The sequence below is a fragment of the Olea europaea genome, unplaced genomic scaffold (genome assembly GCF_002742605.1).
Source record: "Olea europaea var. sylvestris unplaced genomic scaffold, O_europaea_v1 scaffold2874, whole genome shotgun sequence".
In the NCBI taxonomy this organism is placed as follows: domain Eukaryota; kingdom Viridiplantae; phylum Streptophyta; class Magnoliopsida; order Lamiales; family Oleaceae; genus Olea; species Olea europaea.
In genome coordinates, this window is record NW_019247276.1 from 13,920 (window position 1) to 29,078 (window position 15,159).

The following is a 15,159-nucleotide window of genomic DNA, read 5'->3' on the forward strand; positions in this document are numbered from 1 at the left end:
TCATTGACTATCGATGGTCAATAGTCAATGGCCACTCTAACTAAACTTTAACTCTGGATTCGTCACTGCATGTGGAGAAGTCTTTTTGTGCCAAAATTCAACATCTCCAAGGCCAACTACAGCTAGTCTGCTTGCTCCACTATAAGAGCAATATAACCTCGCTAAAAGAAAATTGAAATGGTGCTCAAGTCCATTTTTGAAATACAATTAATTGACCACTAATCTTGATCGTATACCAAATGAAAATGAATTTTGGTTCAAATCTTCAAGAGTTGAGAAAAAAAAAAAATCAAAATACGTGTCATTGAATCTTAAAATTGAAAGCGTCCATCAAAAGGGTAAATGATGACATGCGAGAGTTAGCATGCATCAAAAGATGAAATTAAATATGCGGAATAATAATAATAATAATAATAATAATAATAATAATAATAATTGAGATTCATAATTTCCATGTTGAAAATATAATTTATTCAAAAGCTGAGGGCCCGGGGTGAAAAGTAATATTTCTCTAGTTTGGGGTGTGAAATCAATTTAATTTAAAGTTTAGGGGCTAGTTAATAGAACATAATATTGATTCTCTCTAGCTGTTTATGTACGCATTGGCGGCGAGTTGGGTTTTCACTTTTCGGATAGAATCCGTAAACCATCGGAAATACTAAGGTTTCCTTCCCTATCTTTGCGATTTTTATTTTTTTTTAATATTCATTGGCAAATTGCTAATTACTATTACTGTTAGGCTGTTATAGAGGTTTTTTTTTTTTTTTTCCCCGTATTAGGTTATCCATGTCATATTCTGATAAATTTTGTGGATTTGGTTTAGCGTATTTTGCTGCTGCAAAGATGGTGGAAACCCTTTTTGAAGATATATTTCGAGTTGAAGGACTGAATCCAGATGGTAAAAAATTTGAGAAAGGTACAACATCTCATATTTCATCCATAACCATATATAATTACAGTGTTCACTTCCTCTTAAACAGTTAGCGCTCGTTTTGAGTGTATGTACAGTATGGAGAGAAATAACTTTGGTGATTTTTATGGAGCAAAAATAGTGGGCTTCATGGATAGAGATTGTTTATTAAGATTTTGATTTTATAGATGCAGAAAATGTATTAAAAGAAGCCATGGGAGAATAAATAAAAATGATTGAGCACATGAATGGTGGTTAGGAGTCTCGCATACAAGTTTAATTATAGTTTACTAATGAGTTTGGGCAGATATTTTCAAAGCTGAAAATTTAGGCTATTTTATTTTCTATCATCTTGGACGTATAACATTTATTTGATTCTAAATTAATTTTCAGAAAATCCCACTGCCATGATATTGATTTTAATTGATAGCACCAAAACAAAATTATTGAGATGAAGGCTGCCAATAGAGCTAACTAACTACTGCATTGAGCCTTTCCCCTAAATTTTAATTATTCAAGTTTTGACCAGGAAATTTTCTCGATGGTCTTCTTTCTTCCTTAGGAAGTCGGAATTTTCTTGAAAACATTTGTTCACTTGATAGCTTGTTTCTGTTCCAGAAAGTATTGTTGGTTGTTGAATTGTGTTTTATTGGCATAAGGTACCGATGTAGGACCTCTAGTGCTTTTAGTGGAAATTCAGTTGTCTGTTAAAAATCTACACGGAAGAGCTCTAGATCTCTACGGCACAATTTAACAAGTTCACCTTTCATCATAGTGTAATATTAATCGTGTGGACCAACACAAGATATCAATATGCAAAATAAGGTGATTGCATGAAGAAGTTCCATTATATGATACCATGATGTAGTGATGCTAGTTAAAACTCACTCTAGGCTGATACATAAAAAATTAGAGGAATAAATGGAAGCAATAGATTCCTGGCTTTCTTAAAGAGGTCAAATGCTGGTTGAAGAGAGGCATCAGCCTTGTAATGTGTGGAATCTGATGTTATTACCTTGAGTTTCATCAGTACTTTCTAGTCTTCAGTGATGTATGGCTTGCAGCCTGCTTAAAATTTGACATGTATTTTGTCCCCTGTTTGAACCCCAATATTTTGAATAGATTTTCTAAATAGTGAATTTTTTTGGAGAATGTGTGATTAAAAAGTGAGAAAAAGTTTTGGGTCTATGTCCAAATTTTATTTCTTCATTATTTATTTATTTATTTATTTGAATTTTTTGGGGAAAGTGTGCAGTTGAAATTGATTTTGGGAAAAATGACTTTTAAATAATGGGGCTCAAACAGGGGCTTACACGTTTTCAAGTTAGATCATACTTGTAACATCATAATGTAATCTTCAGTGACTCGAATAACGGCGAAGAGTGATCAATTTGATATGCTCATGGTCCTTGATATCAACTCTGATATCTATCCTATGCACGTTGGAGAGAAGTTCATGATGGTATTAGCATCCACTCTGAACTTGGATGGGACACCAGACAGTGGTTATTTCAATCCGGTAATCTTTCTCAGATTATTGTAGCTTTCTGCAATTTGCAGTCAAGCTATGATTTATAGTGCTTCATCTCAAATCATGGAAGTAATTTATTTGCCTTTCTTGTCAATACCGAAGCTATCATGTGCTAACAAACATTTAAATTTTCTATACCTGGTATTTTATACTGTGACCTTCTATAAAATGTTGATGAGTCTATTATTCATTAAGAATATTGAACAATTATTGACCCTTGGTCATGATTAGAGCTATGAAAGGGCTTGGGCAGTCTAGTACCTGCTGTAGGTTTGCTAGTGTAAAGCTTGTTCAAGATCTGTGATAGAGTAAAAAGAGCTAAATTTGAACAAAATTATTTCTTGAAACATTTGATCTCATTCTCAGTGGAGCTATCAAGCACCAAATCTAGTTTGATTTAACCATGTTATTTGAGCTTTGACATGTTTCATATTTCCAAAAGGTTAGTTATCTTTGCTCAGATAAATAAATTTATCAAGTTAGAGCACTTTTTTAGGCTTGTTTATTTTACCAATTTTGCCTTGAGAAGCCTGAAACTCAGCTTGAGCTGACTCATTTGCACCCTACGTACAGTTGATAGTCTCAGTCTTGCTCTGCAATCTAATCAAACTTGTGGTTGTCAAGATGCTTAAAGGAAATATTATCTTACTTTGTCCAGAATCTCCAGATTACTTACACAGAAGATTTGTTATCCATACCAGAATTTATTTCAATTATTTTTTGTTTTGTCTATAAAAACCAGACTACATTCTTCACTTTAACCTTAACTACTGATCAGACTTATCTTTACATGAAAGGAAAATAGAAAAGATATGCTCAATGAGATGGAGAGGAGATAAACACATCAGGTGGTCGAGTTTTTTATGTATACATTTCGCTTAAGTTAGCCTCATACGTGTTGCTTCTCTCTGGCAATTCTTTCTTTCATAATTTAATTAAATAATGTATATGACTGCATCAAATTAAGAAATGTGTTTTTGACATGGAAGTCACTTTGATAAACTGATGTCCAATCTTCAATTTTAATAAATGATCCCATATGAGCACTAAAACCAATATCCATTTTAACTCTGAAGCTTCAACATTGAAGTGATTCCACTGCGTTTTTATGAAGATGAAGTTTTATTGACCATTGCCAATGTTAAATGTAGTGATTGCATCCGAACTCTTTTTCCAAGTATGAGAATGCCAGTAATTTTTTTTGCATATACTTGGTGGAAAACCTTTAACTTTATTGAGTAGACCTGCTAAGTCTTTCTAGAAAAGAACCTGAATGGCTATCCTCCCAATCCAGTCACTAAAAAATAGCTAATAGGAACTTCCTCCGCTAGTCCAGCTCCCTTTGCATCTACGCAAGGAAATCTTTTAACGAAGATCTGCCAAGGGACAGTAAAACAGTAAAAGAGGTCAGCTAAAAGAATTTCAGGACATTAACTAGAAAGTGACCGAGAAACCTCTTTTGATTTCACTAGTATGAGATTTAGCAAGTGCAGTGTTAGGGTCTTTCGCTACATGATGAATGATGTAAAAGAAACTTCCTCTGCTGGTCCCTTTTGCTTCTCCAGTAAAGGAACCATGACATTAGATGTAAAGAGAACGTTAATGTAAAAAAGTTTGTCTAAATGGAATATTGGGAATTGAAACATTTATCCGAAAGCAAGTGACCTAGATAACCTTTTTCCAATTTTACGAGTGAGAGATTTAACGAGGGCAAGACTAGGGAATTGCTGTTCATAATAGGTTTGTATTGACGAATTGCAACTGCTGTTCACGAAACATCCAAATTGAGGTCCCACGGTTTCATTGATGATATGGTTTTACTTGATAAGATTACGAGGGGTTTATATTTTAAGTTTGAACTTTGTTGGAGTACTTTGAAATTCAAGGATATTAATTATTAGGTAAAGGATAAGTAGAACAAATTAGACAGAAGGACATTTTAGTTATGGTAAGTATAAGGACGATGTAGATTCAGAATATAAGATCTCTCTCCCTAATAGAGATTGATTAGATATATAGGTAAAATATTTTAGGAGGTTTTTAAAGAGAATATGATGTATAGTTTGGTTGAAAGAGAATTGCTATAGGGATTTGATTCCTAGGAAGTTAGAAAGGAAGTTCTTTGGAGCAACTATTCATTAGTTAAATAATTCAATCAAATTTAGCTATTTTGTTGTTTGAAGCGAGAAGTCTTGCACAAATACTAAAACAAGTGACAATAACGATGGCTGCAGTTCTATTTTATGTGCTCGATTCATTATCTTGTACTTCAGGCCGTTGATGGTAGTCATGCTCAAAATTATCAAGTGACTATCTCTTTAATCTGGTTTCAGGGTAACAGGAAATCACTTGCGGACAAATTTGATTATGTCATGCAAGGGAAACTATACAGAATCTCAGAGGAAAGCTCACACAAGCAAGTTAAAGCGTATGTTCAAATACCTTTGACTCATTTATCCGATATGTTTACAACTTAATTCTACATTTAAATGGGAAGTCTGACTTACAATCATTTATGTATTAACCTACCGTTCGAGATTCAACAAAATGGTGTTCCTCACATCAGGGGGGGAGGTTGGGAGGGACAAGGGGAGTTTTACATTTTTTTATCAAAGATTTTATGGTCACAAGTACCATGTTTTTCATTGTTGTTTTCAGGGACATGTATGTTTCGTTTGGTGGACTTCTTATGATGCTTAAAGGGGACCCTTCAATTGCAGCAAGATTCGAGCTCGACCAAAGACTGTTTATTCTCATAAGGAAGGTTTGAAATCCGATTCCAACTTAAGCAAAGAATTTACTAGTCGACTGTCAAAAAGTTTCCTGCTAGAAATTCATCTATGTATTTCGTTGATGCCTGCTGAGATGACGAATATAGTTCCTTTGAAGAAATTTAAATATGTATGGTATCATAGTTGTTGCTCTTAGTTGACAATATGCTATCCATATCTTATAGGGCGTTGCTTATTTCGCCCCTTCTTTTGCTAATGCATGTTATTTATTCTCCTTACTACACGGTCTTGATATTAAATTGACATCTTTTTTAAAAAAAAAAAAATTTCCCATTATGTTACATTGAATTGAATGGTACCACAGAAAAGCTGCATCTACTTATTTTTGTGACGAAATGACTATTATCTTAACAAAATGTACATTAAATATTATATTTAGAAGTTCGTACTTGTAAAATGAGTAAAGTAGGGATGTGCTCCATAACTTTTGATCTGGTGTGTTTATGAATTTTCAACCTTCAAAAGTCAGATTCTATGTCCCAAATTTCTTTAAATATGCGTCCCCACGTGAGTGAATTGACAATGTAGATGCTAAATAGTGAATTTTAAATAAGTTAAAGTTACAGAATACACACAGTGGTGAAGTCACTCCCATAAAATATTTACATGGGACCCACCTCCAAGTGATTGTCGTGTAGAACATTTGTGAAATTATTTCTTGTACACGGGGAATAATTCTATTACTTTACATCAAATTAGGTTTAGCATTTAGATTGACCATTTTTGTGTCATGTGGATCTAAATTCACATATTTGGAAGTGTGATCATAATTGAGCATGATAGGTTCGGGAGGGTTATTTTAATATTCTTTTATAAATTTTTTTAATTAATGTTGAAAAATTTTAGCACCACAAAAAAAGTATTAAAAACAAAAGAAATACCAGCAAAATTTTGATATAACTTTGAAATTTCAATAACAAACAAACGGGGTGCGGTCAAAACTTTTGCGAGATCTTCACAATGGTCAAAGGGAAAATAATCAAGAAAAGTTCCCGTGATTAGCGTAATAATATTTTTTTCTTTTTTCTTTTCAATATTCTTTATTACATTTTTATCATATTTTTTTTATCGACAATTTTTTTAATCGTATATTTTCTTTCTACCATTAGTTGGTTTAATCGACATAAAATTATTTTTTGTACAATTGAGATTGACAATGCACTCACAGGAGGGGGCACCAACGATTTTTTTATTCAACGTGGGCCCCCTTCTATGTGTCTAATTGTCAATGGGGTTGTCAACTTTGATTGTACACATAACACAATTGAATCACACCCAAATCGGGGTCACCACCACCTAGGACATAATCCGAATCCCATGACACCTTCTAAATTTCTATTTGACCCTTAATTTTTAAAATTTATTTTAATTACACGATCTTTCAATAAAATAATTTTAGATGTATTTTTTACCAATAAAATTCTACTATTAGCGATAAACTTCCAAGTTCAATGTAAAGATTTTGGCTAGCCGGTCAATTCAAAATTTCCTAATATTAGACTTGGACAAAATATCATCTCATGTTCCAAAACTACCTTTTCCCATTCAAAGTCCAACAATGACATATCTGCATTCCACATGTAGTAATTGATGAGGTCATTTTTGGAATTTCACAATACTTGAAGCTCATACTTGTTGACATATTCCAAATACATGTAAAATATATCATATGGCATGACTTATTCCAACTTGTGAATTGAGTTGGTCAACACGTAACATTTGATTCAACTCAAAAAATGCCACCCACTCCCAATATAAATACACTATGAATCCATGCATAGTTTGCCACACTCAATACAAAGCTTGAAACGCAATATTCTTTTTATTCTCTCAATCTCCTTTAGAAGAACCCTTGCTTTCTTTCACAGGCATTTAACATCAATTTTCAAAGATGAATTCTAGAAGTGTGTCTACTTTCTTGATAATTTTCGTGATTTTTGTTGCTATCACTAGTCAGATTCAAGTCGAGGGAGCAAGGATTTTGTCTGAGGATTTTTCGAGTTCAAATCACCTTGCTAAGTTCCCGATAATATATGAGAAGGCAAAAGATACCATGTCATTTTGGCTCGAGAAATTGGCATCTGGACCTAGCCCTAAAGGACCCGGGCACTAAGTTGAAGAACTTTTTTGGGTCGTCTAAGCCATGACATGACGTAAAGAGAAAAAATATGTCAACATAGATATTAATGTTTGTAGCTAGGGCATATGATTCTTTATTTTCTTTCACTTATTCCATTCATCAATTTTTTTCTTTCTTTTTTAGTTTTGTCATTGACACAACCAAAATATAGAAATGTATACGAATTCATAGAATTTTATTGGCTTTATCGCATGTTCGATGCTTACGCTCTTACTATATTTTAATCGTGTTACTTGGAAAATAAATAAGTTTTTTCCCCTTTTCGAGGGCTGCGTAATTTGAATTCACTATTGTTGCGGAGGTGATGGATAGGTAGGCTCATGGTCTGTATAATTCTAATCGCTTTTGTCTTCAAACTTATAGTGGACCCCTTAAATCCTAAGCTCCCCCTTAGATAGTTTAGGTCCTTTTGACAAAATCTTTTAGTTTTACGAATACAAGACGAAGAAAACTCAAACAATAGTCAAGAATGGAAATATTTAGAGGCATAATTTTTTCTAATCAAACTCTATTATCTAATCTAGAGAATTTTTCTAAGGTCAACTAATATCAAGGTTGATATGTTCCATAATCGTAATCACTACTCTACAATTATATAATTTCATAAAATTAATGTTCTAATAATTGACGATATCCATAACGAGTTTTTCATAATTTACATATGTTCATATAATCAGAAATTATATCCATATTTTGGTACGTCACTATTATTAGAAAATTTATGATTACTATTTCGTATAATAAGCTAATTAATATAAAAAAGCAATACACATAAAGTGAAAATTTATGATCTCATGCATATTCATACTTATTCACATAATATTAAATAATAACTGTCATATTTTTCTACATGATTCAAGGAAATCTACGCTTGGAAATTGGCGCAGCATAGACATAATCCTTCACGGCTTTCTATTGCGTCACCTAGGATTCTAACCTAAGAGGCCTAATAAAAGATTTAAGTTGAATCTTGGTTCTGATTGAACAAGTTATCCAGTTGGTATCAGGATTCAACTTAAGTTTCTCGTTGGGCAGAGAACTTGAGTCCGAATCTTGGGGAACACAATAGAAAGTTGTGAAGGTTTAAGTGGATCTATCCATCCAAAATAGAGAGTACGTATGATATAGTAGTTTGGGTATAGAGGCCAAGTTCTTACATCTATAGTAATGACTAGATACAAATCTTCTCCTCATGAAAGCCTTTAATTCATCCCATGTTTCTATAGTCTCTCATGATTTCTTCTTCTATTTGTCATCAATCGATCCTACCATATTATTGCATATCAGTAAATTCTATTACTGCTAGTTTCACCTTGTTCTCATCAGAATAATTGTCATTCAAAGATCAACTTAAACTTCTTCATCAACTGCAAATAAACTTCAAGGTAGTTTCTACCTTTGATTGAAGAAATTTTCATCTTTTCTACACAAATTATGATCAATTCTATCTCCATCTCGATCCCCCAAAAATCTCTAGGATCGCCTCTAGGCCACCTTTCATGCCTATCTCCTCTATTCTTCATCCTACCAACGTCAGGCATCAAGATTTGGTCATCCTCATTCTCTCACTCTTTATTTCATTCTCATCATCAATTTCAGCCCTAGAATCACACTTATCCTTCCTCCTAGCTTTAGAAACTCTTTTGGATGGTCCCGTTTGTAAGTTTACAATCATCGTAGCCTGTGCATATCCTTCCTCTCCCTAATTTCTCCAACTAATATTCATCCTCTCAAATTATTGTTGCATAGGCTTCAACATGAAGAATTGGTTGTTCTCCTCCCTAGATGTAGATTCCTCTTTTTTAGACATCTTAATAACGAAAAAAATATTAATCCTCGTATATATATATATATATATATATATATATATATATGATTTTTACGTTTTAGTGCATTCACATACAGATTGAAGAATTTTTAATATTATTTAATTAAATATTAATAAATGAATTTGTTATTATGGTCATTGACTATCGATGGTCAATAGTCAATGGCCACTCTAACTAAACTTTAACTCTGGATCCGTCACTGCATGTGGAGAAGTCTTTTTGTGCCAAAATTCAACATCTCCAAGGCCAACTACAGCTAGTCTGCTTGCTCCACTATAAGAGCAATATAACCTCGCTAAAAGAAAATTGAAATGGTGCTCAAGTCCATTTTTGAAATACAATTAATTGACCACTAACTTGATCTTATACGAAATGAAAATGAATTTTGGTTCAAATCTTCAAGAGTTGAGAAAAAAAAAATTTAAAAAAATACGTGTCATTGAATCTTAAAATTGAAAGCGTCCATCAAAAGGGAAAATGATGACATGCGAGAGTTAGCATGCATCAAAAGATGAAATTAAATACGCGGAATAATAATAATAATTGAGATTCATAATTTCCATGGTGAAAATATAATTTATTCAAAAGCTGAGGGCCCGGGGTGAAAAGTAATATTTCTCTAGGTTGGGGTGTGAAATCAATTTAATTTAAAGTTTAGGGGCTAGTTAATAGAACATAATATTGATTCTCTCTAGCTGTTTATGTACGCATTGGCGGCGAGTTGGGTTTTCACTTTTCGGATAGAATCCGTAAACCATCGGAAATACTAAGGTTTCCTTCCCTATCTTTGCGATTTTTATTTTTTTTTAATATTCATTGGCAAATTGCTAATTACTATTACTGTTAGGCTGTTATAGAGGTTTTTTTTTTTTTTTTCCCCGTATTAGGTTATCCATGTCATATTCTGATAAATTTTGTGGATTTGGTTTAGCGTATTTTGCTGCTGCAAAGATGGTGGAAACCCTTTTTGAAGATATATTTCGAGTTGAAGGACTGAATCCAGATGGTAAAAAATTTGAGAAAGGTACAACATCTCATATTTCATCCATAACCATATATAATTACAGTGTTCAGTTCCTCTTAAACAGTTAGCGCTCGTTTTCGAGTGTATGTACAGTATGGAGAGAAATAACTTTGGTGATTTTTATGGAGCAAAAATAGTGGGCTTCATGGATAGAGATTGTTTATTAAGATTTTGATTTTATAGATGCAGAAAATGTATTAAAAGGAGCCATGGGAGAATAAATAAAAATGGTTGAGCACATGAATGGTGGTTAGGAGTCTCACATACAAGTTTAATTATAGTTTACTAATGAGTTTGGGCAGATATTTTCAAAGCTGAAAATTTAGGCTATTTTATTTTCTATCATCTTGGACGTATAACATTTATTTGATTCTAAATTAATTTTCAGAAAATCCCACTGCCATGATATTGATTTTAATTGATAGCACCAAAACAAAATTATTGAGATGAAGGCTGCCAATAGAGCTAACTAACTACTGCATTGAGCCTTTCCCCTAAATTTTAATTATTCAAGTTTTGACCAGGAAATTTTCTCGATGGTCTTCTTTCTTCCTTAGGAAGTCGGAATTTTCTTGAAAACATTTGTTCAGTTGATAGCTTGTTTCTGTTCCAGAAAGTATTGTTGGTTGTTGAATTGTGTTTTATTGGCATAAGGTACCGATGTAGCTCCTCTAGTGCTTTTAGTGGAAATTCAGTTGTCTGTTAAAAATCTAAACGGAAGAGCTCTAGATCTCTACGGCACAATTTAACAAGTTCACCTTTCATCATAGTGTAATATTAATCGTGTGGACCAACACAAGCTATCAATATGCAAAATAAGGTGATTGCATGAAGAAGTTCCATTATATGATACCATGATGTAGTGATGCTAGTTAAAACTCACTCTAGGCTGATACATAAAAAATTAGAGGAATAAATGGAAGCAATAGATACCTGGCTTTCTTAAAGAGGTCAAATGCTGGTTGAAGAGAGGCATCAACCTTGTAATGTGTGGAATATGATGTTATTACCTTGAGTTTCATCAGTACTTTCTAGTCTTCAGTGATGTATGGCTGCTGCTTAAAATTTGACATGTATTTTATCCCCTGTTTGAACCCCAATATTTTGAATAGATTTTCTAAATAGTGAATTTTTTTGGAGAATGTGTGATTAAAAAGTGAGAAAAAGTTTTGGGTTTACGTCCAAATTTTATTTCTTCATTATTTATTTATTTATTTATTTATTTATTTGATTTTTTTTGGGGAAAGTGTGCGGTTGAAATTGATTTTGGGAAAAATGACTTTTAAATAATGGGGCTCAAACAGGGGCTTACACATTTTCAAGTTAGATCATACTTGTAACATCATAATGTAATCTTCAGTGACTCGAATAACGGCGAAGAGTGATCAATTTGATATGCTCATGGTCCTTGATATCAACTCTGATATCTATCCTATGCACGTTGGAGAGAAGTTCATGATGGTATTAGCATCCACTCTGAACTTGGATGGGACGCCAGACAGTGGTTATTTCAATCCGGTAATCTTTCTCAGATTATTGTAGCTTTCTGCAATTTGCAGTCAAGCTAATTGCAGAAAGCTACGATTTATAGTGCTTCATCTCAAATCATGGAAGTAATTTATTTGCCTTTCTTGTCAATACCGAAGCTATCATGTGCTAACATACATTTAAATTTTGTATACCTGGTATTTTATACTGTGACCTTCTATAAAATGTTGATGAGTCTATTATTCATTAAGAATATTGAACAATTATTGACCCTTGGTCATGATTAGAGCTATAAAAGGGCTTGGGCAGTCTAGTACCTGCTGTAGGTTTGCTAGTGTAAAGCTTGTTCTAGATCTGTGATAGAGTAAAAAGAGCTAAATTTGAACAAAATTATTTCTTGAAACATTTGATCTCATTCTCAGTGGAGCTATCAAGCACCAAATCTAGTTTGATTTAACCATGTTATTTGAGCTTTGACATGTTTCATATTTCCAAAAGGTTAGTTATCTTTGCTCAGATAAATAAATTTGTCAAGTTAGAGCACTTTTTTAGGCTTGTTTATTTTACCAATTTTGCCTTGAGAAGCCTGAAGCTCAACTTGAGCTGACTCATTTGCACCCTACGTACGGTTGATAGTCTCAGTCTTGCTCTGCAATCTAATCAAACTTGTGGTTGTCAAGATGCTTAAAGGAAATATTATCTTACTTTGTCCAGAATCTCCAGATTACTTACACAGAAGATTTGTTATCCATACCAGAATTTATTTCAATTATTTTTTGTTTTGTCTATAAAACCCAGACTACATTCTTCACTTTAACCTTAACTACTGAGCAGACTTATCTTTACATGAAAGGAAAATAGAAAAGATATGCTCAATGAGATGGAGAGGAGATAAACACATCAGGTGGTCGAGTTTTTTATGTATACATTTCGCTAAAGTTAGCCTCATACGTGTTGCTTCTCTCTGGCAATTCTTTCTTTCATAATTTAATTAAATAATGTATATGACAGCATCAAATTAAGAAATGTGTTTTTGACATGGAAGTCACTTTGATAAACTGATGTCCAATCTTCAATTTTAATAAATGATCCCATATGAGCACTAAAACCAATATCCATTTTAACTCTGAAGCTTCAACATTGAAGCGATTCCACTGCGTTTTTATGAAGATGAAGTTTTATTGACCATTGCACAATGTTAAATGTAGTGATTGCATCCGAACTCTTTTTCCAAGTATGAGAATGCCAGTAATTTTTTTTGCATATACTTGGTGGAAAACCTTTAACTTTATTGAGTAGACCTGCTAAGTCTTTCTAGAAAAGAACCTGAATGGCTATCCTCCCAATCCAGTCACTAAAAAATAGCTAATAGGAACTTCCTCTTTTAGTCCAGCTCCCTTTGCATCTACGCAAGGAAATCTTTTAACGAAGTCTGCCAAGGGACAGTAAAACAGTAAAAGAGGTCAGCTAAAAGAATTTCAGGACATTAACTAGAAAGTGACCGAGAAACCTCTTTTGATTTCACTAGTATGAGATTTAGCAAGTGCAGTGTTAGGGTCTTTCGCTACATGATGAATGATGTAAAAGAAACTTCCTCTGCTGGTCCCTTTTGCTTCTCCAGTAAAGGAACCATGACATTAGATGTAAAGAGAAAGTTAATGTAAGAGAGTTTGTCTAAATGGAATATTGGGAATTGAAACATTTATCCGAAAGCAAGTGACCTAGATAACCTTTTTCCAATTTTACGAGTGAGAGATTTAACGAGGGCAAGACTAGGGAATTGCTGTTCATAATAGGTTTGTATTGACGAATTGCAACTGCTGTTCACGAAACATCCAAATTGAGGTCCCACGGTTTCATTGATGATATGGTTTTACTTGATAAGATTACGAGGGGTTTATATTTTAAGTTTGAACTTTGTTGGAGTACTTTGAAATTCAAGGATATTAATTATTAGGTAAAGGATAATTAGAACAAATTAGACAGAAGGACATTTTAGTTATGGTAAGTATAAGGACGATGTAGATTCAGAATATAAGATCTTTCTCTCCCTAGTAGAGATTGATTAGATATATAGGTAAAATATTTTAGGAAGTTTTTAAAGAGAATATGATGTATAGTTTGGTTGAAAGAGAATTGCTATAGGGATTTGATTCCTAGGAAGTTAGAAAGGAAGTTCTTTGGAGCAACTATTGATTAGTTAAATAATTCAATCAAATTTAGCTATTTTGTTGTTTGAAGCAAGAAGTTTTGCACAAATACTAAAACAAGTGACAATAACGATGGTTGCAGTTCTATTTTATGTGCTCGATTCATTATCTTGTACTTCAGGCCGTTGATGGTAGTCATGCTCAAAATTATCAAGTGACTATCTCTTTAATCTGGTTTCAGGGTAACAGGAAATCACTTGCGGACAAATTTGATTATGTCATGCAAGGGAAACTATACAGAATCTCAGAGGAAAGCTCACACAAGCAAGTTAAAGCGTATGTTCAAATACCTTTGACTCATTTATCCGATATGTTTACAACTTAATTCTACATTTAAATGGGAAGTCTGACTTACAATCATTTATGTATTAACCTACCGTTCGAGATTCAACAAAATGGTGTTCCTCACATCAGGGGGGGAGGTTGGGAGGGACAAGGGGAGTTTTACATTTTTTTATCAAAGATTTTATGGTCACAAGTACCATGTTTTTCATTGTTGTTTTCAGGGACATGTATGTTTCGTTTGGTGGACTTCTTATGATGCTTAAAGGGGACCCTTCAATTGCAGCAAGATTCGAGCTCGACCAAAGACTGTTTATTCTCATAAGGAAGGTTTGAAATCCGATTCCAACTTAAGCAAAGAATTTACTAGTCGACTATAACGTACTGCTAGAAATTCATCTATGTATTTCGTTGATGCCTGCTGAGACGACTGAGACGACGAATATAGTTCCTTTAAAGAAATTTAAATATGTTTGGTAGCGAAATCTCTTCTAAGTTGTTGCTCTAAGTTGACAATGTGCTATCCATATCTTATAGGGCGTTGTTTATTTCGCCCCTTTTTTTCTAATGCATGTTATTTATTCTCCTTACTACACGGTCTTGATATTAAATTGACATCTTTTTTTTTATTTTTTACTTTTTTTTCCCCATGATGTTACATTGAAGTGAATGGTACCAAAGAAAAACTGCATCTACTTATTTTTGTGACGAAATGACTATTATCCTAACAAAATGTACATTAAATATTATATTTACAAGTTCGTACTCGTAAAATGAGTAAAGTAGGGATGTGCTCCGTAACTTTTGATCTGTTGTAGTGATGAATTTTCAACCTTCACAAGTTAGATTATAGGTCCCAAATCTCTTTAAATATGTCCCCACGTGAGTGAATCGACAATGTAGATACTAAATAGTGAATTTTAAATAAGTTAAAGGAATACACACAGTAGTGA

At 33.2% G+C, this 15,159-nt stretch overlaps 2 protein-coding genes across 2 annotated transcripts; both read left to right on the forward strand.

Moving 5' to 3' along the window:
• The first annotated feature begins 539 nt into the window (after positions 1-539).
• Positions 540-5,429, forward strand: LOC111384228 (DNA-directed RNA polymerases II and V subunit 8A-like). The gene is made up of 5 exons (XM_023008488.1): positions 540-663; positions 824-916; positions 2,272-2,429; positions 4,775-4,869; positions 5,100-5,429. The coding sequence occupies exons 2-5, from the start codon at positions 844-846 to the stop codon at positions 5,209-5,211; spliced, it is 438 nt and encodes a 145-aa protein (XP_022864256.1). The 5' UTR covers positions 540-663; positions 824-843; the 3' UTR covers positions 5,212-5,429.
• A 4,418-nt stretch (positions 5,430-9,847) lies between these two features.
• LOC111384224 (DNA-directed RNA polymerases II and V subunit 8A-like) lies at positions 9,848-14,796 on the forward strand. The gene is made up of 5 exons (XM_023008482.1): positions 9,848-9,973; positions 10,134-10,226; positions 11,587-11,744; positions 14,106-14,200; positions 14,431-14,796. Exons 2-5 carry the CDS (start codon positions 10,154-10,156, stop codon positions 14,540-14,542), a joined length of 438 nt encoding a protein of 145 aa, XP_022864250.1. The 5' UTR covers positions 9,848-9,973; positions 10,134-10,153; the 3' UTR covers positions 14,543-14,796.
• Positions 14,797-15,159: the final 363 nt, after the last annotated feature.